The 26,097-nt window shown below is 56.4% G+C and overlaps 1 protein-coding gene across 4 annotated transcripts; it reads right to left on the bottom strand.

Annotated features, from left to right (window-relative positions):
• Window positions 1-277: 277 nt before the first annotated feature.
• Window positions 278-26,097, bottom strand: ARAP3 (ArfGAP with RhoGAP domain, ankyrin repeat and PH domain 3). Of its 4 annotated transcripts, XM_062188934.1 has the most exons (34): window positions 26,050-26,097; window positions 24,760-24,874; window positions 24,131-24,670; window positions 23,965-24,026; window positions 23,769-23,880; window positions 18,673-18,876; window positions 18,490-18,559; window positions 18,113-18,233; window positions 17,835-18,019; window positions 17,655-17,761; window positions 17,203-17,402; window positions 17,016-17,101; window positions 16,709-16,891; window positions 16,427-16,562; window positions 15,769-15,885; window positions 15,171-15,318; window positions 14,976-15,078; window positions 11,902-12,121; window positions 11,220-11,283; window positions 10,844-11,007; window positions 7,600-7,812; window positions 7,272-7,377; window positions 6,210-6,357; window positions 5,878-5,946; window positions 4,672-4,746; window positions 4,461-4,575; window positions 2,946-3,074; window positions 2,732-2,865; window positions 2,471-2,553; window positions 2,338-2,373; window positions 2,149-2,212; window positions 1,916-2,053; window positions 1,660-1,698; window positions 278-1,282 (listed from the first exon to the last, which is right to left on the bottom strand). In XM_062188934.1, the coding sequence occupies exons 2-34, from the start codon at window positions 24,831-24,833 to the stop codon at window positions 815-817; spliced, it is 4,713 nt and encodes a 1,570-aa protein (XP_062044918.1). In that variant the 5' UTR covers window positions 24,834-24,874; window positions 26,050-26,097; the 3' UTR covers window positions 278-814. The 4 variants fall into 4 exon arrangements, with proteins under 4 accessions (XP_062044918.1, XP_062044917.1, XP_062044920.1 ...); XM_062188933.1 differs by lacking the exon at window positions 26,050-26,097 and having other exon boundaries at window positions 24,760-25,768; XM_062188936.1 differs by lacking the exon at window positions 26,050-26,097 and having other exon boundaries at window positions 24,131-24,639; window positions 24,760-24,839.

Genomic DNA, 26,097 nt, shown 5'->3' with positions numbered 1-26,097 from the left:
CCCACAAGGGTAGCAGGAGCCCACTCAGGCCATCTGCTGCTGCTTTTCCCAGGACATTAGCAGGGAGCTGGATTGGAAGTGGAGCAGCTGGGACACGAACAGCATTAGTAGCTTTACTCACTACGCCACGATGCCAGCCCTGCTTCGGTTAAGTTTCATTGCAGCACAAGCTCATCATCCATCTGTTTCTGTTTCCCCTCTACAGTGGAGGATCCCTAAGAGCAGGAACCCCTGGCAACAATCTGGTGTTGAGTGAATGAACACAACAACCATAGCCTTTTGGTTCCAAGGTTTATTAATAGTGACACTTCCTTTTTTGGCTCCCCTTTGCCCCAGCTCCCAACCCCAATCAATCTCCCATGCCAGGACTTCAGCAAAGTCCCAGAATGCAGGAAGTAGGGTAGGATAGCCCTGGACTTCATCCAGGCTTCTGGCTTCTAAACCTTTTTTTTTTTTTTTCCTTTAATGTAGTAGAACCCCTACGTATCAAGTATATAAAGCAGGAGCTGCCCTTACTGAGGGAGAGAGAGTATGTGAGTGAGGCTTAATGAGGCTCTGAGAAAGACAGTTTGATGTCCATTGCTCTCCTGGTTTGTGACTTCGTGATACACATACACGAGCTGAGGCCCAGAGCGGGGCCATGACCTGCCCAGGGACACACGGCCTCCAGAGCCCCCGGTCCAGCGCCCCGTGCCCAGCACCACACCTTGTTTTGGAGTCTTCCCAGACAGGGTCGAGGAGACTCCCCACAGTGCCTGCCATGGTGACGGTGTGGGCCTTCCGGGCAGCCACCCTCAGACTGCCCGTCCTACAGTCATGTGAAGGGCTGGCTGGAGGGCAGGCTGGAAGAATGGGGGCCGTGTGTGGGGAAGCCCGGTGTCTGTGGGGGAGGCCCAGTGGGGCTGGGGGGCGGGGGGCTTCCCAGGCACGCAGTGGTGTCCCCCTTCCTCAGGATGAGGCTGCTGAGCTCCTGGAGCAGCTGCTCCTCCAGAGACCCCCGGGCCTGGGGACTGCTCTTTGAAGGGGGGCCCGGAGGGGGCTCAGGCGGCCCCTCCTCCTGGCCCAGGATGTTCGCTTTGGAGGCAGGGGGTTGCTCAAAGGACCTCTGGCTGGTAAGGGGGGTGTCTGGCATGGCTGCCCACTCCTGTGTGCTGGAGAAGGAGCTCAGGGTGTCCCCAGTCAGCTCGGGGAAGGCCCCCACCTCCTCGTACACAGGCTCCTCGTACACGGGCTCCTCCACTTCCTCCTGCTCCTCCACAGACCCCTGCGATGACTTCATTGGCTGGAAAGGCAGGGCCAGAGTCAGTGACTCACGTTTCCTGAGGCCTGCCTCGGGCCAGACTCTGCAGAGCGCTTGGCGTGAATGACAGCACAGCCCTGTGCAGTGGGTCACACCGCAGAAGAGCGAAGTGAGTGCACACATGTGAAGCGGTCTGCCCGAGGTCACACAGTGGCAGAGCCGGGGCTTGACTCCAGAAGGCACTCAGATTCTGCAACCACTTTCTCCTCCCCTCACCACATCCTACCACCTCTCACTTTCCTCACCCCTTCCACCCGGCCCTTACCCCCACACCCCTACACGCTCTGAAGGCCTCCATCAGGACAAACACAGAGACACACCGGGGACAGGCACATAGCCGGAGCAGGCACAGTACTCACAAAGAACATGGACAGGGTCCTCCGGTTGTGTAGTCGCCGCTGAGCACAGGTGGGATGCAGAGGAGGCGAGGGAGAGACAGACACAGTGAGGCCTGGCGGGGGGTGCGGTGGGGACTGGGGCCACAGAGGAGCTGGAGGGTAGGGGCCCCGTGAGCAGAGGGGGTGCCAGGCTGGCAGGCACAGCAATGCCTCTTGCAGCATGCCAAGAGGAAAGGCGGGGATCGGGCGGGGCCTGGCGCAGGCCTCGAGGTCTCACCAGGGTCTGATTGGCAGAGAGGAGGGTGGCTCCACTGTCATCGCCACGGATAGGCAGCAAAGGCATAGTCCCAAACTTCTGACGAGCAAGGTCAGAGGAGGAACGGCGACGTAAGACCACTGGCTGCTGGTCATCGTGCTGGCGAGAGGACAAGCAGTTGGAAGGCACGGAGGGATATAGCTGGGTCCCAGGGAGACCACGGACCCAGCCCCCAGCCTTTTCCTTTCCCTCACCTGCGCTTTAAGGATGCTGGTGGCCCAATCCCACATCTCATCCTCATCAGTGCAGGACAGGTAGCTGCAGGTGACAGAGAAGGACAGATGGGGAGAGGGGGTCCTGGCTGTCAGGGCGGAGGAGGGAAGGGGAGGGGCGGGGTTCGTGTGCAGGGCTGGGCCAGAGAAGCCTGGCTGAGAGATACTCACAGGTGCAGCTTCTCCAGTATCAACGTAAAGCCCCATCTGGAAGGCAAAGACCAGTGATGCAGTGACCGGAAATGCCAGACGGAGGGATGGTGGCAGGAAGGCATGGAAGTGTGGCCTGGGGAAGAACACTCACGGCGTGGGGGGCTTTAACTTCTTGCGGATTCCCAGGTAGACCTTGGCACCTTCCAGAGGCCACTCCCGTTCCGGTTTAGAGCTCTGAGAACACGAATGGAGTCAGTGAGGTGGCTATTGAGGTCAAGAAGTCATAGGAGGGTTGGAGTGTGGAGAGACAGAAAGGTCAAGGTCATAGAAGCAGCGAGGCTGGTGAGAGCACAGGGGTTGGAGCAGAGGGCAGGTGCCGTCGTGCCCCTCCCCTCTGGCCCCGGGGCCTCACCTTTTTCTCCTTGAGCAGCAGCAGGCAGCGGCCACGCAGCAGGAAGAACCTCTCCTGGAAGCGGCTGCCCAGCAAGCGGGGCGGCTCCTCACGACACCGCAGCAGCCCCACACGCGGACTCTCACGCCGGATACCTGGGTGCAGACAAGCGGCGCTGGGTGGAAAGGCCTGGGAGGCAGGCCTGGAGGATGCTGGGTCGGGGAAGGAGGCTCACCTGTGAAAAGGCAGCTGGCCCGGGCCAAGGAAACTTTTCTCAAAAGCAAGGAGGCTGAGCAGGGCTCCGGGAGCTGGCACCACTGTAGGGCCTGCTCCAGGACCTTTTCCTTGGGGTGCAGTGGCCGCTCTGGAGGGGCAAGATGGGAACAGGTACCAATCATCATAGCCCTCAACTCATGTCCCAGTAGTCATTCATTCATTCATTCATTCATCCATTTAACCATGCAGCCACACATGTTTGTTTTAGCACTGTGCTGGCGCTGGGATCCACAGTGAGGGTGATACACCTGGCCTGCCTTCACAAAGCCCACAGCTGGCTGAAGGAGCACGCCACGAACAGGTGTGCAAACAAAAGCACCGCAGACCAACAACTGCTTTGGAAGAAACAAGCTGAGAGCAGCAGGGCAGCGGCTGAGATAGGGTCCTTCCTTTGGGAAGTAGCATCCGAAGGATGAGATTCCGAGCTCTGACGGATCAGGAAGAGGAAGCCACGCTAAGATCAGGGGGTAGAAATATGAGAACAAAGGCCCTGAATCAGGAAAGATGTATTTGGGGAACTCAACGGCCAATGTGGCTACATCAAAGAAGACAGATGAGGGAACCAGTGATGTGCGATGAGGCCTGAAAATTAGCCCAGGGTCTTCTGAGCCGTGATAAAGAATCTGAAGTTGAGTGGGAAGCTGTCGGGGGGTTTGGGCTATGGGAATGAGTGCTCTGATTTAGGCCTGAATTGTTCATTTGGCTGCTGTGTGCACACTGGGTTGTGGGGAGGCAAGAATGGAACGCTGCCCAACTCTTCCTTCCCAGGGCCATACACTGGAGTAGGTGATGTTGGGAAGCAGAATAATAATAATGGTGACTTTGACCAGGGTGGCGCCAGCGGTAGAGGTGTACGAGAAGTGAGATTCTAATGGAATCAGCAGGACTAGTTGCTGGGTTGGTTATACAGATAAAGGAAAAGAAGGCATCCAGAGGTTTCCATCCTTAACAACCGGGTGAGTGGTGCCAGGGACTGAGCTGGGAAGGAAAGTGACTTGCACTTTTTGTTAGGGGAGAGGGCTAGGAATTGAATTTGGTCTGAGATGTTTTAAATTTGAGATGCCTTGAGAAGTGGTAGCATCAAAGAGGCATTGGATATGTAAGTCCTGAGGTTAGAAGAGAGGTCTGGGCCAGGATACGACTTGAGTCTCAGCATATTAGTGGCACTAACACCACGAAGATGGAAGAGTTGAACCAAGGAAAATGTAGACAGAGAAGGGAAAGCAGCCCAGAATTGTACTCTGGGTCAGAATCGAGCAAAAGAAGGGGCGGCGTCTCCTCTGGGTGAGCAGGGAGACCCAGAGCTGGAGGGCTCGCTAAAGCTGAGGGAGGAGTGTCGTGTTGAATGTCCCCTCACATGGATGACCAGAATAGAATGTCCACTACATGTGGTGACCACGAAGTCAGTGAAGACCTTAACCACACGCCCCCGAGCACACATGCACACACATGCACGTAACACGGTCACACTCACCAAGCTCTCCATGCTCGAGAATCTCAAACGTCACCCATAGGTCTGTGCCAGCTGCTGTCCCCCGCATCTCCAGTACCTGGTTAGTCAGCTCCTCGGCAGTCAGTGTTGGGGACACCTGGGGTCAGGGCAAGAGCAGAGAACCCCTGCTGGTCAGGCCACTGCCCCTGCCCCCACCACAGTCCCGTCACCCTCCAGCCCCCTTGGCACTGACCTTCAGGGTGACACAGTTGTCTGGGAGCTGCTGCTCTAGGTAGACCTCCATGATGAGGTCTCCAGCCTGGGACAGCTGTGGGAGGGGTGAAGAAGTCAGGAGGACACAAAAGACTTCCCTGTGGCCACAAAGGTCTCCCAACCCTCACTGCCTCCCTGCCACCGCCACCAACATCACCCAGGCCCTTGAAAGGGAAAACTCCAGGAGTGGTATGAAAATTTGTTATGCAAAATGCAGCCATTCTAGTCACACTCCACTGAAAGGGGAAACACTCAGGCCATGGACGCCTACTCCAGGAAGTGCCAAACCAACCTAACCAGACAGCCTGCCTTATTGTTGACTTTTCAACTGAAGATCGATCTGCCAACCATGACCTCAAAATAGCTTTCCACAGTAACTATATAAACCAGAGTTGGCCAGCTCCTGTAAGCACCGACAGTGCCAATGACCTTTTTTTTTTGGAAATAACTTGCATAGATGTCTCTGTCCTGATTAAACCCCCAACCTTCCTTTTGTTCTCCAGACACGCCAGAGGCCACCCTGTGCATGCATGTCCTAGATTGCAACCCCATTCTTTGTTCATTCTCAAATAAGAGTTCCTTCATCTGAGACTGCTCTCTGTGTTTGTTTGACTTCTACAGGTGGAACTGCATCTGTAGGCTGGGTACAGTGCTTTGCAAGACAAAGCAGTGGCCGTGGCTAAGACAGATCTGCCGTCAGACAGCCTGGTTACCAACCCTGACGCTCTGGACAGCGCCACCTTGAGTGACTTCTTTATTTGAAAAAAAAAAAAAAAAAAGGGACTATGTAATACTTGGAGTTGTATGACACTAAAAATGGGATTAGAGGTGCCCGGAACACAGCAAGCCCTCAGCTAACATTTGCATTGTATTTATTCTATCCTCGCGGCTTTGCTGATGCTCTCACTCCTTCTTGGATCGCTTACATGTTGAAGTGCGGTGCTGCTCATGGTGCACCATCTTATAAGGAAGAAACTCCACAGAGGAATGAAGGGAGCAAGCGCTAACCAAACTCACTCCCCAACAATTTCCTCCTGGGGTTTCCCCTGTCCCCCAGAGAGCTGCGGGCCAGCGTGCAGAAGGAAGTCTGGGCTGAAAAGGAACTTCCCCAAGTGGGCAGGTCAGCTTCTCATCTCGATGTCCCCTTTTCTGCCCCACTCAGCAGTCTAAGGTCAGGATAAGTTACCTGCACATCCTTCCAGGTGGTGATAAGATTGACCTCCAACTCAATCTGAGCTACCTGGTCAGCATCGATCTGTGAAAGGAGACAAGCAGGGCAGATCTCAAGGCCAAGGGCACCTGGATAAGAGGGCTGGAGGCCTGAAGAGCTAAGAACCAATGGGAAAAGGGTGTTGGCAGTACGGTTGTGGGAGAAAGAGGCCCAGGGTTCCAGGAGGTGGTTCCTGATGCGGAAGGTCACCTGAGGCCTGGGGCAGGGTGGGGGGTGCTTGTTGGGGGTAGACTCTGGATCCTGCAGGGGTAGGGAAGAGATCAGGTGAGGGATCAGGAAGGACTCACATCAAAGACGCAGACGTAGCCATCAATGAGCTCCTGTAGCACCCGCACCTCGTGCTCCCCCCGCCCGTCCGTCTGGAACACACTGGGTGCAAACAGCAGGGCCAGGTTCCGGGTGCACATCTGGTTTAGAGCCGCACACTTCTGCACCCTGCAGGGCGGCATGAGGGTCACGAGAATGCAGCTTGTACATCCCTACTTCCACACATCCGTTCACTCAGCCCCTGCTGTTTGCCGGGTCCTGGGCTAAGGGCATGGGATGGAGCAGTAAGACACACACTGGCTTCAAGGAGCTCACAGGCTAGTGGGCAGACTGAGGCAGGGTGATTACAAATGTGGCAGGGGCCAGAGGCTTCTTACATAAAGAGACAGAAAATATTCTAGGCTCGCAGGCCACACAGTCTCTGCTTAAGGTCCTGTGGTAGCACAAAAGGGTTCCAGAAAGTATCTAAGTGGATGGGTATGGCTTTATCCTTTATGTAGAAAACTCATTAACAACAACAGGAAATGGGCTGGATTTGGTCATATACTTGGTCTATCCTGGTAACGTGGTGTCATCTGTACAACCCAGCCAGGGCTTTACCCCAGAACCACCCATAAGGCAAGTACCCCCAAAAGACTGGCAAGGGTAGATCTCCATCTTACTCACCCTTGCATGTCTAACTGCTAACCCTCTCCATGATACAGAATAATGAAGCAAAAGACTCTTGGTGGCTGACATTTTTTTTGAAGGTTTACGACATGCCAGGTGCGGAGGATTTTATGAGACTCATCTCACTGAATTATCACTATCTATGTGGTGGATACTACTCGTGACACCTCCTTCCTTTCAGAAAGGAGGAAAAGGGAGCCCAGAGAGGAAAGCGACATTTCCCAAGTCACACGGCTGGGAAGGAGCCAGGTGGTAGCTGGGCCCTGAATCCATCCTCCAAACGCTCATGCTAGGACATTCTCACATAACCACCGTTTGTGGAATGCAGCAAGGAAGGGGAGGGGAGGGCGCCGGGTGAGCTGGGGGCGACGAGAGGTCAGGGAGGGAGTCTGCAGGGGTCTGGCCATGCTGACCGATAGAGATGCCCAATGAGGGCGGCCAGCGTGCGGCGGTTGACCCGCGGCAGGCAGCCGATCACGTCTCTGTATTTCTCCAGGCGCTGATTCTTCTGGGGCAGCTCTGGGGAAGGAACGGAGGCAGGCTGGAGAGGATCCAGGAGTGGAGGGAAAGGGTTTCAGAGAAACAACCCCAGGACTGATGTGCCTCTGTCTCCCTCCCACCCCCTTAGGGTGGGCAGACACTGGGGATGGGGGCTACCCAACCCCGCAAGACAGCCTCCAGGATTCTGGGCATGGGGTTGGAGATCGTGGCCGGGCCCTGGTTCGCAGGGATGTGGAGTACCCGCAGCTTCCCTCCAGCGAGGCAGCAACCGTGCACAGGTCACGGGGTCATCAAGCTCTCGAAAGAAGCGTTTGAGCGTGTCAGTGACGTCCTCCACGAAGTGCTCCCCTGGGCGGAGCTTCACGGACCGGGCGTCCCTGCGGAACTCAGCCAGGAGTCGCAGACTGCGGGCGCGGGCGCCCCCTTTCCGGTATACACCCTCCAGCCGGAGCCCTGCAAACAGCCAGCCCTGCCTGCTCGCCACTGCGCAGACACAAGCCACCAGCCACCCAGCAGCCCTTCTGTAGGCCCCTGTGTGGCATGGGAAATCTGCCCCTCCACAGTCCCTGCTGTAGTCCTCATTCCCAGAAAGCCCTTCCCGACCTTGCCCCACACACAGCATCCCCGGCACGTACGCTCTGAAATCACAATAGTGTTGAGCCTCACATCTGCGGATTCCGGATTTGAGCATTTGCCCAACTCACTAAAATTCATCTGTAACCCCCCCAGATCAGTAGGTTGTCCCTCAGTATCTATCGGGGACGCACCCCTGCCTGTGCAAATACCAAAATCTGTGGACACTCGAAACCATTATAGAAAATGGTACATGGCGGGGGCTGGCGCTATGGCGCAGTAGGTAATCCTCTGCCTCCAGCACTGGTATCCCATATGAGCGCTGGTTCTAGTCCCTGCTGCTCGTCTTCCAATCCAGCTCTGCTGTGGCTTGGGAAAGCAGCAGAAGATTGCCTAAGGGCTTGGGCCCCTGCACCCATGTGGGAGACCCGGAAGTAGCTCCAGCATTGCAGCCATTTGGGGAGTGAACCTACAGAAGGAAGACCTTTCTCTCTGTCTCTCCCTCTCACTGCCTGTAACTCTACCTCTCAAATAAATAAAATAAAGCTAAAAAAAAAAAAAAAAAAAAAGGTATATAGGGCCAGTGCTGTGGGTAGTAAGTTAAGCCTCTGCCTGCAATGTCTGCATCCCATATAGGCGCTGGTTCATGTCTTTGCTGCTCCTCTTCCAATCCAGCTCTCTGCTACTGTGTGGGAAAGCAATGGAAGATGACCTAAGTACTTGGGCCCCTGCACCTGCATGGGAGACCCACAAGAAGCTCCTGGCTCCTGATCGGCCCAGCTCCAGCCATTGCAGCCATATGAAGAATGAACCAGTGGATAGAAGATCTTTGTCTCTGTCTCTCCCTCTCTCTTTGTAACTCTGCCTCTCAAATAAATAATCTTTAAATAAAATAAACTGGTATAGTAGTTACATATAACCTATACATATCCTTCTGTATACTCTTAATCATTTCTAGATTACTTATAAAGTCTAATACAACACAAATGGTACGTACATTATTGTGATACTAAATTGCTTACAGAACAATGACGAGAAGTAAAAGTCTGCACAGGGCAAACTTCTGGCATTGTGGCTTAGTTGCTAGTGCCTGGGTTCAAGCCCTGGCTCCTCTGCTTCTGATTCAGCTTCCTGTTAATGCACTGGGAGGCAGCAGATGCCAGCCCAAGTACTTGGGTCCCTGTCACCATGTAAGGAACCTGGTTGAGTTTCAGACTCCTGATTTCAGTGTGGCCCAGCCCCAGTCATTGCAGGTATTTGGGAAGTGAACCACTGGATGGAAGATTGATCTTTCTCTGTCTTTCGAATAAAATGAAATTTTAAAATAGATACTTTTTCTTACTCAAATATTTTTGGAGACTGGCTGAATACATAGATGCAGAATCTGAGGACAGAGGGCCAACTGTACTTCTGACACTTTCACAGTCATTTGCAAGCCCAAGCTCACAGGGAGTGGGAAAGAGTTTGATCTCCCTTCTCCCCACACCCCCACCCCTACCCCTCCCTAGTTCCACCCAGCCAGCCACCACCATGCATGCTTCCAGCTAAGATCTCATCCTGTAAACAAATGTCTTTTTCCTGGTACATTTACAGGTACATTGCTCAGATTTTTGTGCTCCTTGTTGGTGATTCCACTGTTTGGAACAGCCCCCAAGTGTAGTGCTGAATTGTCGCCTAGTATTCCTGAGCATGAGGAAACCGTGATGTGCCTTGCAGAGCAAATACATATGTCAGACAAGCTTGGTTCAGGCATGAGTTACAGTCACACCGGCCTGGAGTTCAGTGCTAATGAATCAACAATGTATATGAAATAAGCTGTCTTAACACAGAAAAACACATAAAGCAAGCCTACTGGGTATTGCTCCGTTGATGAAAATGTAACCAGAGGCTCACAGGAAAAAAACTAAGCCTGTCGTTACTCCAGAGCAGTATTCAGAATTCACTGAGTGTCTGCTGTGACTTTAAGATAGAGCACGACTCCCACACATCCCAAGAACGGACAGGGGTTTGTCTCTCCCACTAGGCTCGGAGCTTCGTCGGACCTTCCCTGTTCCCCGCCGTCTGCCTGGCGTCTGGCTCGCAGCAGCAGCTCGACAAGTATCTGCTGAATGAACAGTGGTGGCACAGGGCGCCTGGAGGGCAGGCTGTGACCCCCACGCTGTCTCCAGGGCTCCTCACTGGGCCCCTTTGAACATGAAGATGACCGAGGAGAGAGAGGTCTGGTGTAGGCACAGCCACGGGATGCAGGCACCGCCAGGGCATGGAGAGCATCAGAAGCTGCGGCTGTCCACCAGTGAGCACACCTATTCATGGATTCATGGGGGTGCCTTCCCTGCCTTGACCGTCCCCAATGGCTTCTTGTAAATTTCCCTTCTCAAGAGTCCACCCTTTGAGAGAGGGTTTGCACGGCAGAGAGGTTCTATCTGGTCTTTAGTTGGAGAACAGAGGCCAGAACCTCACAAAGAATTCTGGGGACCACCTGCATAGCTGACCCTGCACATGGCACTTGGAAAATCTCACAGGAGTGCAGCACATCCCTGGTCTTCTGGGATGTGCTGCACGGCCCCTCCTGTTTGCACAACTCTACACGCTCAGTCCTATTTGCTGTGCTGTGTTCTCCCTTCCTGCCCATGCCCCAGCAGTGCTGTTTACCTGCCAGGCCTTGTGCTCAAGGCAAAGACATGCACTAGATCACAGTCACAACTACCCTGGAAAATGAGGACCTTAAGCCCCACTTCACCGACGAGCCAACTGAGGCTTGGAAGATTAAGTCCACTTGCCGAGAGCCACGCTGCCAGCTGGTGGTATCGGGCTGCAGTCTCTGGAAGCTAAGCTCTTCCAGGTGACTGAACCCCTCACCTGGTGGCACCCACAATCTCCACCCCCACCCTTCCAGCCGGTGCATACTCACCATGCTGGGTGACAAAACTGATGCAGGCATCCACAATGATGGGGATGTCCCCCCGGCTCATCTGCTGCTCCTGCAGCCCTGTGCCGCCCCCACCGGCTGCTCCCCCAATGGCTGTGTTCCATGCTGCAAAGTCCAGGCGGCCCTCTCCCTGCAGATACAGGGTCCTGAGACCCAAGAGTCTGAGTCAGAGCCAGCTCCAGGGGGTCTTGGGAAGGAGGCCCAGGAGCACAGGAAAGTGACTTTACAGAGACACCAGCAGGGGGCAGCAACACTCTTCCCAGACGGTCCCTGAACTGGGGAAGCAACTTTGGGGAAGTGGGCTGTGGTGGGCTCCAGAAAGGAGGGACGGGTCAGGGCAGGCATGCAAAACATTTACCTTCCTGTCTCCACCAGGACCAAATGCTCCTTCTTGTCTGGGGTGTCAGCTGCAGGGACTACACCTGGGAGAATTATTGGACATTGTCATCATCTTCATCACAGTGACTACTCTTGCTCCATGCCTAAGGTATGCAGCTGCAGGCCCAAAGCCTTCCCAACAACACCTCATAACCTGCACCCACTGTACGGATGTCACCTTGCCTCAGGTGACAAAGTAGAGCTCCAACCCAGGCCACTTGTCCCCAAAGTGCTATAGTGTTATCCCCCTTCCCTCCTCTTTCAGGAGAAAGGACAACAGTGACAGTACTCAATCACCTTCCCAACCAGCAAGTGACACCAAAGAAAACTGGTAACGGTAACATTCATAAGGCATAGCATTTACTGAGGACTAACAAGCTGCCTCCCGCTAGGCCCTGTGATGAGTATTTTATGTGTTTGACCTTATCTGAACCTCACTAAACCCCTCTGAGCAATGTCTTATTATTGTGCCCACTTTAAAGATGAGCAAACTAAGGCATAGAGAGGGCACCCAGCTAGGAGATGATACAGTGTAGAGTCTCAATCTGGAGAGTCTGACTTGGGAGCTCGTACCTGAAGCTACTATATTCTGCAGTTTCCCATAGGGACCGTCCTGCCCACCTCCGCAACCGCCCTTCATCCCTGTCCCCACCCCTGCTCACTGATCTCCTGCAGCCGCCGGAGATGCACCATGTCCTCTGGGGCCGGGGGGCCGGGGCCCGGAGCTGGACACAGGAAGAGGTGATCACCACGAAGGAGGCCGAATGCTGACAGCCAGAGGCCGGGGGCCAAGGCTGTGTGGGAGGGGGAGCGCAGCCACAGGCGGCCCAGCCGCAGCAGACCAGGGCCCAGCAGCTGGTGACAGCTCAGTGGGGAGAACCACTGCAGAGGGGAGGCCGAGGGCACGGGGAGAGGAGGCAGGGGTGGGGAGGGAAAGCAGAGGGCGAGGGAACAGCAGGGAGGATGGAGAGAAGAGGAAAAGGCGGAATGAAAAGCAATGGGGAGAGAACATAGGCAAGGCCCAAGGAGGAGACAGGAGATGGAGAAAGAGAGGAAAGAAATTCAGTTCAGTTTGCTCCCGTGTGGCAGCCTTGGGCCCTTCATCAGGGGGCCAAATGCTCCAACTGCAGTCCTCCGCCCTGGGGAACCCCCCACCCCAGGGTGGGGGATCTGGGAGCAGCCCCCTGAGGAAGGGGTCTTTCAGGTGGACCCCAAAGCAGTGTTTCTCAAACTACCCGTGGTAAAGGATCAGGAATTTGTTATAGACCTTTTTTTTTTTTTTTTAAGATTTACTTTTCGAGCTAGTGCCGTAGCATAGTAGGTTAAGCCTCCACCTGAGGTGCTAGTATCCCATATGGGCAGCAGTTCAAGTCCCAGCTGCTTCACTTCTGATCCAGTTCCCTGCTAATTGCTTGGGAAAGCAGTAGATGACCCAAGTGCTTGGGTCCCTGCACCCACACTGGAGACCTGGAAGAAGCTCCTGGCTTTAGATCAGCTGAGCTCCAGCTGTTGGAGCCTTTTGGAGAGCCACCAGCAAATGGAAGATCTCTCTGTTTCTCCCTCTCTCTGTCTGAACTCTGCCTCTCAAATAAACAGGCAGAGAGGCAGAATTACAAAAAGAGGGAGAGACAAAAAAAATCTCCCGGCTGGCGCCATGGCTCACTAGGCTAATCCTCCACCTGTGGTGCCAGCACCCCGGGTTCTAGTCCCGGTCGGGGCGCCGGATTCTGTCCCGGTTGCCCCTCTTCCAGGCCAGCTCTCTGCTGTGGCCAGGGAGTGCAGTGGAGGATGGCCCAAGTCCTTGGGCCCTGCAACCCATGGGAGACCAGGATAAGAACCTGGCTCCTGTCATCGGATCAGTGCGGCGCCGGCCGCAGTGCGCCGGCCGCGCCGGCCATTGGAGGGTGAACCAACGGCAAAAGGAAGACCTTTCTCTCTGTCTCTCTCTCTCACTGTCCACTCTGCCTGTCAAAAAATAAATAAATAAATAAATAAAGTAAACATGGATTGCTAGTCCCTCTGCTAACGCTCCAGGGAAAGCAGCAGAAGATGGCTCAAGGACTTGGGGCCCTGCCACCCACATGGGAGATCTGGATGAAGCTCCTACATTCTGGTTTCTGCCTGGCCCAGCCCTGGCTGTTGCCAGGGAGTAAACCAGCAGATGGAAGATCTCTCTCTCTCTCTCTGTTTTTCTCTCTCTGTGTAACTGCCCTCAAATAAATAAATCTTCAGGCTGGTGCTGTGGTGTAGTGGGCTAAGCCTCTGCCTGTGGTGCCGGCATCTCATATGGGTGCCAGTTCGCGTCCCAGCTGCTCCTCTTCCAATCCAGCTCCCAGCTAACGTTCTTAGAAAGCAGCGGAGGATGGCCCAGTACTGGGCCCCTGCACCCGCATGGGAGACCCAGACTCCTGGCTCCTGGCTTCGAATCAACCCAGCTACGGCCATTGCAGCCATCTGGGGAATGAACCAGCGGGTGGAAGACCTTTCTCTCTGTCTACCTATAACTCTACCTCTCAAATAAATAAATAAATGTTTTTAAAAATTGCTGGAAGACTGAAGAAACAAAGCTATACAAGATTTTAAGCTTTAAAATTGAAGCCAGCACATAAAATGACTCTGTGAAATGGCTATAAAGATTCTAGATGCTTCAGCTCAGTGCTTATCCTGCCATGGACCATAACAAAGAGTCCCCAGACCAGTGTGGCATGCCAGTCCTCAGAGGCACTCGGGGCCATTCTGGGAGACTGAGACCCAATTGGGAGGGCCATGGCCAAGCCGTCTGAGGACGGGAAACAATCTGTGGGGGCTGTCAAGAGTGCACGGAGCATCGCCAGCCAAGGCGTGTCCGACACCGCCGAGAGCCTGGTGGGGCCTCAAGATACCCTTGGGTTTTGGAAATGGGCAGTCAGCACAGCTTGGGAGAGGTGGGCAGAGGAAGGCAGCTGCAAGGGGTTAAGGAGGAGCCACAGGCTGCACACGACTTTCTGAGAAGCTGTCAGAAGGGAAGGCAGGCGCCAGGGTGAAAAGGTGAAGCTGGAGCGCAGCTTCAGGCAAAGCTGTTACAGGACGGGAGAGACTGTCACCATCCTCATCCTCACCACCGCCCTCATTATGACTTCAACACCCACACACCGTGGGGGGGCCTCACATGTCACTCCATCCTCCGCTGCAGGGGAGACACTTTCACACCCACTCTCCAGGCGTGGAGCAGCTCCCAGGCTGTGAGCCGTAGGACTCAACTCCCAGGATGTCTGACAGCAGGGCCTGAACTTTTACTTCCAGAAATCGGGTCCCAGATGCAGAGACTGTCTAACAATGCAGAAGCTGGGACACACGAGGCTGGCTGTGCCTCTGGGCCTGCTGGAGAACCGGGGCCCAGGGAGAGCAGCAGCTCTTCTGTGGCTCCGTGAGGCTTAGGGCCTGAGCTCTGGAGGCAGAGGTCCGGTTTTCCTCCTGCTTGCTGGTGCCTGCTAACTCTGTGACTTTCACTTTATAACCTCCGAGGCTTGTTTTCTTATGTGTAGAACATTAACAAGCCCTAGGTCTGAGGCCTGTTGTGAAAATTAAATCAGACAGTGAGTAGGCAGTGCCTAACACAGAGCCCGGCATGGAACAAGCCCTTGGCCAGCCTCAGCTGAGAGCGAAGCGCTGGGAGCCGCTGCAGGAGTGAGAGCAGACAGAACAGGGCCAGGGCGACCTTGGGCCGCAGTGGACGCGGAGGGGCGTGCCTCCTCACCTTGCCCACGGCACTGGTCCAGGCCTCCAGACTGTCCGCTCCATCCGTGCCAAAGTGCTGGATCCTTCCCCCAGTGAGGATGAGCTCAAAGGAAAAGGGGAGCCTGCAGGGATGAGGCCGGGGGAGGCTGTCAGGCCAGCGAGTAGGGAGAGCGAAATGAGCAGTACAGTGAGCACAGTACGGGGGTGGTCTTACCTGTCCATGTCACCTGGGTCAGCGGGTGGGGGGCTCACGCCCAGACACACAACATCCTGGGGCTGGATGAGGCTGAGGGGTTCAGAGCTGCTTTCAGAAGCAAACATTTCCAGAGCTGCTCCCAGCACACACCACAGGCGGGGGGGAGCTAAAGGGGACAGAGATGGTTAGTGGGCAGCTGGCCCCTGGCCCCACTGCCATAGAGCCCGTTACCAGATATTTATTCTGTGCCAAACCTTCTGCCCAGGTAGGACCCCCATATAATCTTTACAATAATCCTAGGGAGTAGAAATTATATCCAGGCTCAATTTCCAGATGGGGAAATCAAGTCACAGATCTTGGGCATCCTGCCCAAGTCACAGAGGTAGGAAGCAGCAGAGCTGGGATCTGACCCAGGCACTCTGGCTCCAGAGCAGAGGCTCTTAACTGTCACCCAGGCTGCCACCTCACACGGCGCCTCTCTCACCCCAAGTGCCCCAGCCCACTCCAGAGCACGGCCTCATTTTCCCATCCCAGCCCTCTGCTCCCAGTCCACGTGTCTACACTCACTCCCACATCGGTCCCTCCCTATGCCCTCCATCCCTCGGCTGCCCCTCACCATCCCGGCCCCTGCGAGGGGGAGGGGGTCCAGCCTTGTTGCTGACGGGACCACAGTACAGGAAGCTGCTGCAAGTGGCTGGCACCACCACCTCATTGTACACACCAGGCGAGGGGTCTGCAAGGGGAAGGAGAGGTAGTCGGGTCAGCCCAGTGCTGGGGGACGGCCTCACCCCCTTTAGGATCAAATAGAGAAAGTCAGTGAGGCCCAATTCTACCGGTGGCATGGCCAATGGGACAGAGAAGAGGGTGGGAGGGGAGCGAGGGGACAGGAAGGCCTCCACTCCAGCCCTTGTCCACTGCCACTCCTCACCAGCCAGCCACGCAGACAGCATAGGCCACCCTGAGAGGTCTCAGCCCCTCTGGCCTGGCCAGAGGAGATCAGCATGGTGAAGCTGACCATTACTTTGAAATTCCTGGCCTACGGGGTGACCCCGCCCAGGGGGCCCAGCACGAGCTCCTGGGACACCCAGACCCACCCCGGGTCACGGACATTATCAGTCATCTCGTGACCTCAGGAAACTAGATCTGAGACTCCAAAGGGCTAGAGAAACTGCTCAGGCTGGGTCTCTGTGTGGTAGGGGCCCCCTGGAAGAACCACGCCAGAGGTTGGGACCACAAATTCCAAGGAGGACAAAGAAGAGTCTTGGGCGGATGACCTGAGATTAGAAGGCTAGGACAGCTGCCATTGAGGGCTGAAGGGGACCAGGACTCCTCGCCCTCAGCGGCATCAACACAGAGGAGCTGGGTCATGTTTTTCAGCAGGTTGGGGCCGGCCACAGCTGCACACAGTGCCTGCAGGGACAGAAGGGCTCTGTCAGCCCCAAACCCAACCTGAGAGCCCCAGGAACAGACCCCCGATCCCCACCAACAGCCTCCTGCTCCCAAACCCAGAGACTACCCCCTCACCACTGCCATCAGCCCCAACCTGTCCCTCTGACCTGGAGGAGCTGGCCGTGATCAGGACACTGAGGGTGGGACTTCCGGAAGAGACCCAGCCGGTACTTCCGGGAGATAAACTCTCCCCGGGAGCCAGGGGTCGAGTCTGGGTTCAGCCCCTCGCCTGGGGGTAGTGCCCCTGCCCAGAAGCGGTTGGCACGATCATTGCCCAGGGTGATGAATAACTGCAGGATGACAAGGGGCAAAGGCAAGTGACAGGAACTCAGGGGTCCCCATCCTGCCCCCAAGCTGGGCCCAAAGCCTTTGGTGGGGGCTCCCCTTCCACTCCTCCCGCCTTGCTCTTCAGACCTGTACTATCTCATTGCTCCAGACACTCGTGTCCAGTTTCAGGCTCTGCACCTTGGAGATCCCAGAACCCAAGGCCCGATGCTGACCTGTTAGGGTGTGAGAGGCACGTGGCACAGGCCCCCTGAGCCTGCCGGCCCAGGGGCAGCCCATCTGACCCCCACTCTGGGCCCGAGGCCCCAGCCCTCACCCGCACACTGCTTGCAGATGACCACGCCCAGGTTGACGGCAGCCCAGTCCGGGCGGGGGGCCCCACAGTCCGCACAGTGCCGGTTTGCCCGATTGGACCAGATCTTCTCAGCCACCTCGTAGTCAGACAGGGTCTCGGTTACTGCTTCCTGCAGAGCGGCCGCCCAGCTCTGCCGAGCCCCCCCAGACTCGGCTGTGAAGCTAAGGGGTGGACAGCCAGTCCGTGGGCATGGACGCCCACCCGCCCAAAGTCCCATCCCATTGGCCGTCCCTGCAGGAGCCACCACAGCTCGTACCTGGGCCAGCCCAGACCCTCAAGGTGCCTAGCTCTTGCTCACTGGACTCCTATCAGTGCATCTCCACCACCATCCCACTACAGAGGCCTCTTGTGCTCTGCACCCTGGGCCTCCCCCCAGAGTCCTCCAGCCTTGCCTCCCCCAGTCTGGTCCCCACCTGAAACAACGGTGAGGTGTGAGCAAGTCGAAGCCTCGACTCTTGGTCTCCCGGACGCTGCAGCCTTGTAGTTCAATGAAGCAGATCCCAATGCCCAGAGAGAAGGCCTGGTGATGTGGGGGCGTGAGGCGCCAGGACGGACCAGGCCAGGCCCCACAGCCTCCGCCCAGCCCTCCTCACCTGCTCACTCTTGTACAGTGCCAGCTCTCCAGGGCTCAAGGCAGCAAACACCTTGGCCTTGTGTCCGCGCAGTTCCAGCATGCCTGTGCGGAGGGGTCGCGGCAGCTGGGGGGGCCGGGGGGACCCCAGGAGGTGCAGCTCCTTCAGGCAGGACTGCAGCGTGGAGCACCACGTGTCCCGCTGAGCTGGGGGGTGAGGGACAGGACGGTGGGTAAGCGGGCTGTGCGTTCCCTCGGGCTCCCTCCCTCTAGCCCTGACCTGGCGGGCCGGCCTCTCACCCTCGCTCTCTGTGCGGAACACGAACACCCTCTGGCCAGTGATGATCTGGAACTTGTTGTCCTTGCTGCTGCGGGCCATCTCAATGGCCGTCAGAGGGATCACACCCTTGGGGAAGGGGTCCTGGAGAAAGAGTCCCGTGACTGTGGGGAAAGGAGCGGACCACGTGCACGGCCCCTGGTCCTGCACCGGCCTGCGCGCCATCAACACCCAATCCCCCAGTCGTGGGTACAGCCACTTGAGCAGCTGCTTTAGACGCTGGCATCTGTTGTGCAGGGACCACTCCCTGCCACAGGCTCCTCTCCTTCCCATCCAAGCCTCTCTCGGCCCTCTCCCCTCCCTCTCCCCAGTCTCCATGACACATCCCCTGGCTCCCCACCTTGTCACTGCCAAAGTACATGAGACTCCGCCCATTGAACCGCACAAAGCGTCTCTGGAAGACATAGTTTCTGAGAAAGGAAGGAGCCAAGATCAGTTTGGGGTTGGACAGGGTCAGGTGCACTTGGACCCAGCACCAACTCCCAGCCTCCCCCTTCCCCCGCTGTCTTCCCAGGAACCCCACCCCTGAGGGGACAGCTTGTCTAGCCAGCCACTGAGCAGGGGCGTGGGCGGGTCTGCCGTGGAAGAGAAGCTGGCATAGGGTGAAATGAGGTCATCACTGGTCTCCTCCGTGTCCAGCGTGGGCAGTGAGAGTGTGGAGTCCCCGGGCAGCTCAAGGCTAGCATAGCCAGCATCCTCCCGTGCTTCCAGGTCTTGCCTGCTGAGCCTTGTAGGAGCCAGGACGGGAGGGGCATGCATTAGATCCAAGATCCTGGACACCCTCTTTGTAATCTCTCTCCCACCCCCAGCACCTAGTAGACTGCCTGGCAGAGACTGGGTCTGCTTTTCATCAGGGGAACAGGTTGGGAACCCGAAAGAGTCACATGGAGCTTGCTCGCTGATCTTAGTTGGGATTTTTAATGGGAAACTTTCAGTTCCTCTCTGCCTCTGCTGAGAGGTTCTCACTGGGTGAGAACGCTGCAGGCAGGCTGTGTGGACAGCTCCCCACCTTGACTGCCCACATCTAATCAATGCATCTTATTGGTGCTTTCTCCAGAAAGTTCCTGACCTTTTCTCCCTGGACTAAGTTCTCAGGAGCTCTCATTGGGGCGATGTGAGCTGCCCAGCTGGTCACCTGCTTTTACTCCTGCCCCCCTCTGGCAGCCACCCCCTCCTACCATCACGCTCCTGCAGCCACGGCGTGTTCTTCCAACTAATGCAAATGAGATCATTTTACTTTCCAGTGTGAAAATCTTCAATAATGTCCCACTTGCACTTAGGCTAAACCCAGATTCCCTACCACAAGCCGCAAGGACTCGTACACAAGGCTCCTGGTGCAGATGGCTACTCCCCCAGTCCCTGCCTGCATTACCCCTACCCTTGCTTGTGACCATCCAACCAGGTTCTCTTCCCTCTTACACAGCCCCTACACATGCTGTTCCTTCTGCCTAAACACGCTTCCTTCCACGCTTTCCTGGGCTATGTTTTCTCCTCTTCCAGGCCACTTTCTCAGAGAGCTCTTCCTCAACCACCCTGGGTGGAGTCCTCTAGCATTTTCTTCACTTCATAGTAGTTTTCACCTCAACAGCACAGAATCACTTGGGAAACTTAAAAAAAAAAAAAATCAGTCCCTGGGCTCCAGCTCAAACACTGAAATTTGGGAGTGAGGCCCAGGCACCTGTAGCTTTAAAAGTTCCCCCCGGCTATGGTACAGCTAAGGCTGAGAACCACTACTCTAGCTATGCTGTTTGTTTCCTACTTCCCTGAGAAATTGAAGCAATCAGAGAGAACCCCCGCAGACTCCCAGCACCACATCTGCCCAATTTCACGAACCTACTCTGCCTTCCTCCTGTGACTATAATAAACACCCCTGTCTACGCCAGACCCTCCTCTGTGCACTTGATCTTGTTCCTCTCACCTACACAAAGACATCACTCCATACTTTCTCCCCTTCTCTCTCCTACGTAGCTCTCTCTCTCCACTAGATGATTCCTATTCACAAACATACATCACACTCCTTCCTACGGAAAAACTTTTCCCTGACTTCAGGTCTGCTACGAACCATCAGCCCAACACTCGGCTTATTGCTGAAAACTCATCAAAACCACAATCTGTGACTGCAGTCATCCAAAATAAATTCATTTTGTTTTTTAGAAAAAAAAAATAATCTGTATGTTTTGAACGCTTCTCCCTCTATTCATTCTTTTTTTTTTTTTTTTTTTTGACAGGCAGAGTTAGTGAGAGAGACAGAGACACAGAGAGAAAGGCCTTCCTTCCGTTGGTTCACCCCCCAAATGGCCACTACGGCTGGTGCCTGTGCTGATCCGAAGCCAGGAGCCAGGTGCTTCTCCTGGTCTCCCATGCTGGTGCAGGGCCCAAGTGCTTGGGCCATCCTCCACTGCCTTCCTGGGCCACAGCAGAGAGCTGGACTGGAAGAGGAGTAACCGGGATTAGAACCCAGGGTGCCGGCACCACAGGCAGAGGATTAGCCAAGTGAGGACAAGAGGTGAATTAGTAGCACAATAAGTAGTTTGTTACCAGGTGTTAAGTGCCATGGGAGACAACAGAGCAGGGTAGGTGGGCTGGTGGGTAATGGGTGGGGGAGACATTGTTTTTTTAATTAAGAGTTAGAGCGGTTAGGAATGTGACATTTGAGTAGAAGCTTGACAGAGATGAGAGAGTGAGTCATGAGGACACCTGGGCCATGGCCAGGATAAGGCTTCACCCAAGGCCTGTGCCCAGGGGAATCTGGGAGCTGAGGAGGTGGTGGCACAGCTGGGGGAGATGGAGCAGCATAGACCCGGAGAGTGGTGATAATGCCAGAGTGGTAAAGGGGCCCCATCAGGTGGGACCTTGAGGGCCTTTTGATTTGACTCCAAGTTGGATGGGAAGTCGGGGGGGGGGGGGTAGAAATTGACTTACTTCTGAATGGTGCCCTCCAGTGTTGTGTTGGGATGGTGTGCAACAGGCAGAAGCAGACCTTTGGGGTTACTGCAGTAATGGAAGTGAGAGACCCCGGAGGATGGTGATGGTGGGGCTGACGAGAAGGCCTATATTTTGAAGGCAGGCTGTCAGACCAACTTGGGATGTGGGAGAGAAAGAGCAGTTGAGAACTGGGGAGGGCCGTGGTCAGAGCCTGCGCTGTCCAGTGTGGTGGCCACCAGTGAGCTCTGAGCGTAGGGAGTGTGTGAGTGGACCGAGATGTGCTGTAAATGTAAAACACCTGCCAGACCTCAGCAGCTCAGGATGAGAAGAGCAATACCGGATGAATATAACAAATATAGATATACATCGCCATAGTAATTTTTATGATGGCTGGATACTAAAATGTTAATGAGTTGGCTGTGTTAAATAAAAGCTATTACTAAAGTTAATTTCACCTGTCTTAAGTTCTTTAATGTGGCTACTAGAAAATTTACCACCACTGTTGGACAGGACTGTTCTGAGCGAGTGAAAGGCCGTGGAGTTGCCGTGGTCCGAGACGGGGGAAGAGTTCGTAAAGCAGGTGGGAGGCGGGGCTGGGGAGTAGATTGAGACTTCCCTGAGTATGGGGTAGGCGTTGTACAGCCAGGAAGGGATGGCGAGTAGGCTGCTGGCCTACAGGTCTAGAGGCTGAGAGAGGGGGGTGCGCCGGGTGTCAGCACTGAGATGAGTGAGTGTGGGCGGAGAAGAGGGCTGAGACCACAGCCCTGGCGCAGTCGGCTATTAAGAGGGGTGGGAGAAAGGAAGAATCAGTAAAACCGACTAGAAAGCAAAGGAAAGGCTGGTGAAGTGGAAAGAAAACCAGGAGACGTGTGGGTGTTGCAGCACAGCAGGTTAAGCCTTGGCTTGGGATGCTGGAAATCCCCATCAAAGTGCCGGCTTGAGCTCTGGCTCTTGCTAATGCACCTAGGCAGCAGGCGACAGCCCAAGTCCTTGGGTCCCTGGCACCCGCGTGGGAGACCCAGATGGATTCCCAGCTTCTAGCTTCAGCCTGGCTCAGCCCCAGCTGCTGCGAGCCTTTGAAAAATAAGCCAATGGATGCAAGATCTCTCTCTCTCTCTCTCTCTTTTTTTTTTTATTTTTTATTTTTTATTTTTGACAGACAGAGTGGACAGTGAGAGAGAGACAGAGAGAAAGGTCTTCCTTTACCGTTGGTTCACCCTCTAATGGCCGCTGTGGCTGGTGCGCTGCAGCCGGCACACTGCGCTGATTTGAAGCCAGGAGCCAGGTGCCTCCCCCTGGTCTCCCATGCGGGTGCAGGGGCCCAAGCACTTGGGCCATCCTCCACTGCACTCCCAGCCACAGCAGAGCTGGCCTGGAAGAGGGGCAACTGGGACAGAATCCGGCGCCCCGTCCGGGACTAGAACCCGGGGTGCCGGCGCCACAGGCGGAGGATTAGCCTATTGAGCCGTGGCGTCTGCCAGAAGACCTCTCCCTCTCCCCTCTCCCTCTCCCTCTCGTCACTCTGTCTTTCAAATTAATAAATCTTAAAAAAATAAGAGGAAAATGTGATGTCCTGGGAGCCAAGTGAAGCAAGTGTGTAAGGAGGAGGGGCCAGCTGTGTCCTGCGCTGCCAAGCCGTCTGCTGCTGGAGACCTTGTCAGGAGCTGCCTCAGGGGGCCGGCAGTGAACGCCTGATCAGAGAGGGCGCGGGAGACAGTGAGGTGGGCACTGGCCCAGTGGCTGTGATGCCTGTGTCCTGCTGTGGAGTACCTGGGTTGGGGTCCCTGCTCCACTCCTGAGTCCAGGTTCTGGCTGATGCGCTACCTGGGAGGCAGTGACGGTTTAAGTCAGTTGTGTTCTTGTTGCCCATGTGGGAATCCTGGGCCAAGTTCCTGGGTCCTGGCTTTGGCTTGGCCCAGTCCCAGCCATTACAGGCATTTAAGAAGTGAACCAGCGGGTGGGAGCGCTGTCTGTCTCTTGTGTCTGTCTCTCAAGTAAATCAAATAATTTTAAAAAGAGAATGAATGGGCCAGCGTCGCGGCTCACTAGGCTAATCCTCCGCCTGTGGTGCCGGCACACCGGGTTCTAGTCCTGGTCAGGGCGCCGGATTCTGTCCCAGTTGCTCCTCTTCCAGTCCAGCTCTCTGCTATAGCCCGGGAAGGCAGTGGAGGATGGCCCAAGTGCTTGGGCCCTGCACCCACATAGGAGACCAGGGGGAGGCACCTGGCTCCTGGCTTCAGATCGGCGCAGCGCCAGCCATAGCAGCCATTTGGGGGGTGAACCAATGGAAAGGAAGACCTTTCTCTCTGTCTCTCTCTCTCACTGTCTAACTCTGCCTGTCAAAAAAAAAAAAAAAAAAAATTTCACTCTCTCTCCACCAGGGCAGGGAGGTCTGTGTACCTACACGGGGCACGTGATAGCTGCTCAGTAAATATTTATTGAATGAAAGAACAAAAAGCCCTTCTCGCAATTTTAGTTTATGTATCCATTTGTCTGTTTGTTTTATCGCCTGTCTCAAGCTGAGTCTTAAGCTGCCCAAGAGTGGCACTGGGTCAGTTACGTTCACCTTGTACCTTGGGTGCGGGGCTGGCACTCACTGGCATTCAATGCACAGTCGATGGCTAACTGGATACAGCAGCTCAGCTGCTCCTCACACGCCCCTCTGCCTCCCGTCACAGCCTGCAGAGTACGCACCTGTGTTCAGCCCTGTCCTGGCAGACACCTCTGCCCTCTCTTCTGTCAGTGGCCCCTGGCGCCCCCACAGGCTGGACACCATAATACAGGCAACCGGGATCCATGATGTGCACTGGCAAGGGGCGGAGGGGAGACGGAGGAGAGCAATCAGGTGGGACTCACCTGAAGGTCCCCAAACCCGTGACAAACCACCTACCTGTTCCTGTGGCGGGTCTCAGGGCAGGGGTGGGGGCGGCTTTCTGGGAGCTGTCTGGGACCCTGAGGGACAAGTCTATCAGTTACTACGGGAGACAGGAGGAAGGACAAGCCTTCATGCCCTGCCTCCACCCAGCATCCGATCCCTGGGAGCCAACCCCACTCACATGTCCTGGGCTGCCTGGGCCCCGCCTCTTAAGTCCAGGCCGAAGTAGATGGCATTGGGCGTCATCTCCACCGTATCTGAGGATGACGGCTGCCCAGAGGAGGAGGTGGGGAGTGGAGGGGACTTCGGGCTGGACTCTGGACTCCTGGACACTTCTGGGCCCCGGAAGGTTGGGCTCGGCCCAGGTCTCTGGGTGGTGGCAGGGCCAGTGAGCCCACTGAACACTGTCCTGGGCTTGGGCACAGGCTTGGGAGTCTGGGCTGGGGGGTCCAGGCTGGGGGATGGCTCCATGGTGCTATCTGATTTGGGATCCAGAGGGCCCTCCACACTGCTCGCCTGCAGCAGGCGCAGAATGCGTTTCCGGTGCCCTGTGGCGTTGACGCCCAATTGCCTCAGCTCCTCATGGCCCAGGCCTTGGGCTGCACCTGCTGTAGCCAGGCCGTGCCGCCGGAACGTGTCTGCATACTGCTCCAGGTGCACCGTGGCCAGCCACACAGCGATGTCCAGGTCCTGAGGGGCAGCCATGGGGCTCAGGCCATTGCTGGGGGGAGGGGCAGGGTGAAGGGAGGGCTCAGGCTGAGATCCCCCCGCCCTGCCCCACAGTCTAAGGCCTGCACAGGGAGTACCGACCTCCAGTCTTCCGCCAGAGAATAAAAGCCTGAAGGCCAGTAATCTGGAACACCAGGACAGCCCTCCCGGAACATCAGAAAGGGCTTCTCGTTACACGAGAATTCCTATACACGCACTTGAGGAAACGGAGGCTGGAGAGAGGAAGGGTCTTCCCTGGCTCCTGCCCACCCCGGGCCTGGCTCAAGGCTCTGCCCATGCCTTACAGGGCATGGGACCCTGAGTGGGCAGGGGGATGCGGCCAGGTACTGCCCTTGACACAGGGTGGGAAGATGGGCAGGCCAGGACGGAGCAAGGCGGGGCAGACCCCACTCCTGCTGGTTTCCAAGCTGGACATCCTAATCCTGGAGGCTCCCTGTTCCTCCTCCCCTTCCACCTATTGTCTCCACTCAGACTTCCTTCCTGTCTCTCCAGCCTGGCCGCCCCCACATCCTGCCTGCTGTGGTCAGGCTGCCCAGAGAGCCCTGACCAGTCCCAAAGTGTGGATCCTGGTCTGGATAGAGGCCACTTGGGGAACTGGCCCAGGGTGGAGAACTGGGCTGGAGGGACCAGGGTCCCAGAGCTCCCTAGGGTCTACTCCACGCTCCGCCCACACACTCTGCAGGGACTCACTGGCGTGCAGTGACCACCCTCTCTCTGCTTTCTCTGAGCCTACCCTGCCCTGGGGTTCAGGTCTCTCCCAGTCAGCCCCTGGGCCCGGTGCCTGCATATGTCTGATTAACAACTTGACCCTGCTCCTGCCCCTACCCCACTCCCTCTAAAATCCTTCTCTTTCTGCCCGCCCGCTCCTCTGTGCTGCTCTGCCGTGAAGGCTGCTCTTGCCTCAGTTCCCAGTTCTAACCAGGTCTTGAGCTGTGTCTGACCCTGGGCTTCCGTCTGCAGAGCTCTCTCCCCGTGGCCGGGCCTCCTGATCTCGTCCCAGCATCAGCTCTGGCCTCTCTCAGCATCCAGGGCCGGGGTGCCGAGCCTGGGCCCTGACTCAGGGCCCCCAGCTTCCCTGTGACTCAGGCCGCCTGGGCGCACGGGACTGAGAGCCAGGAGGTGCTCGGCCGGACAGGAGCGGCGGGGGCGGGCCGGGCGGCGCGGGGCGGCGCGGGGCAGCGCGGGCTGAGCCGAGGGAGGGGGCCGGAGGGAGGGGGCAGAGGCCGGGCCGCGGCCAGGAGGGGCGGGTCGCGCGCGGCGGGGAGGGGGAGGCCGCCGGCGCGGAGGGGCCCGGGGCGCCCACGAAGGCCCTCGAGGAGGTGACGGGGAGGAGTCTGGGAAGCAAGACCGCGGGGCGCAGGGGGTCCTCACCTAGCTGCGCGGCCGTCGTCCGCTCCGCGGTGCCCGCCGCGCCGTCCG

This window comes from Lepus europaeus, chromosome 4 (assembly GCF_033115175.1).
Source record: "Lepus europaeus isolate LE1 chromosome 4, mLepTim1.pri, whole genome shotgun sequence".
Taxonomy (NCBI): domain Eukaryota; kingdom Metazoa; phylum Chordata; class Mammalia; order Lagomorpha; family Leporidae; genus Lepus; species Lepus europaeus.
The sequence above is the reverse complement of the archived record's forward strand: the minus strand, read 5'-3'. Positions and strand labels throughout refer to the sequence as shown.

Coding starts and splice junctions, on each gene's coding strand:
- ARAP3 (XM_062188934.1), bottom strand. CDS start 24,833: ATGTTCCGGGAGGGCTGTCCTGGTGTTCCAGATTACTGGCCTTCAGGC. Junction 5,947..6,209: donor GCTACGTCTGCGTCTTTGAT/GTGAGTCCTTCC, acceptor CTCCTTTCACAG/ATCGATGCTGACCAGGTAGC. Junction 4,747..5,877: donor CCACCTGGAAGGATGTGCAG/GTAACTTATCCT, acceptor CCCCTCCCACAG/CTGTCCCAGGCTGGAGACCT.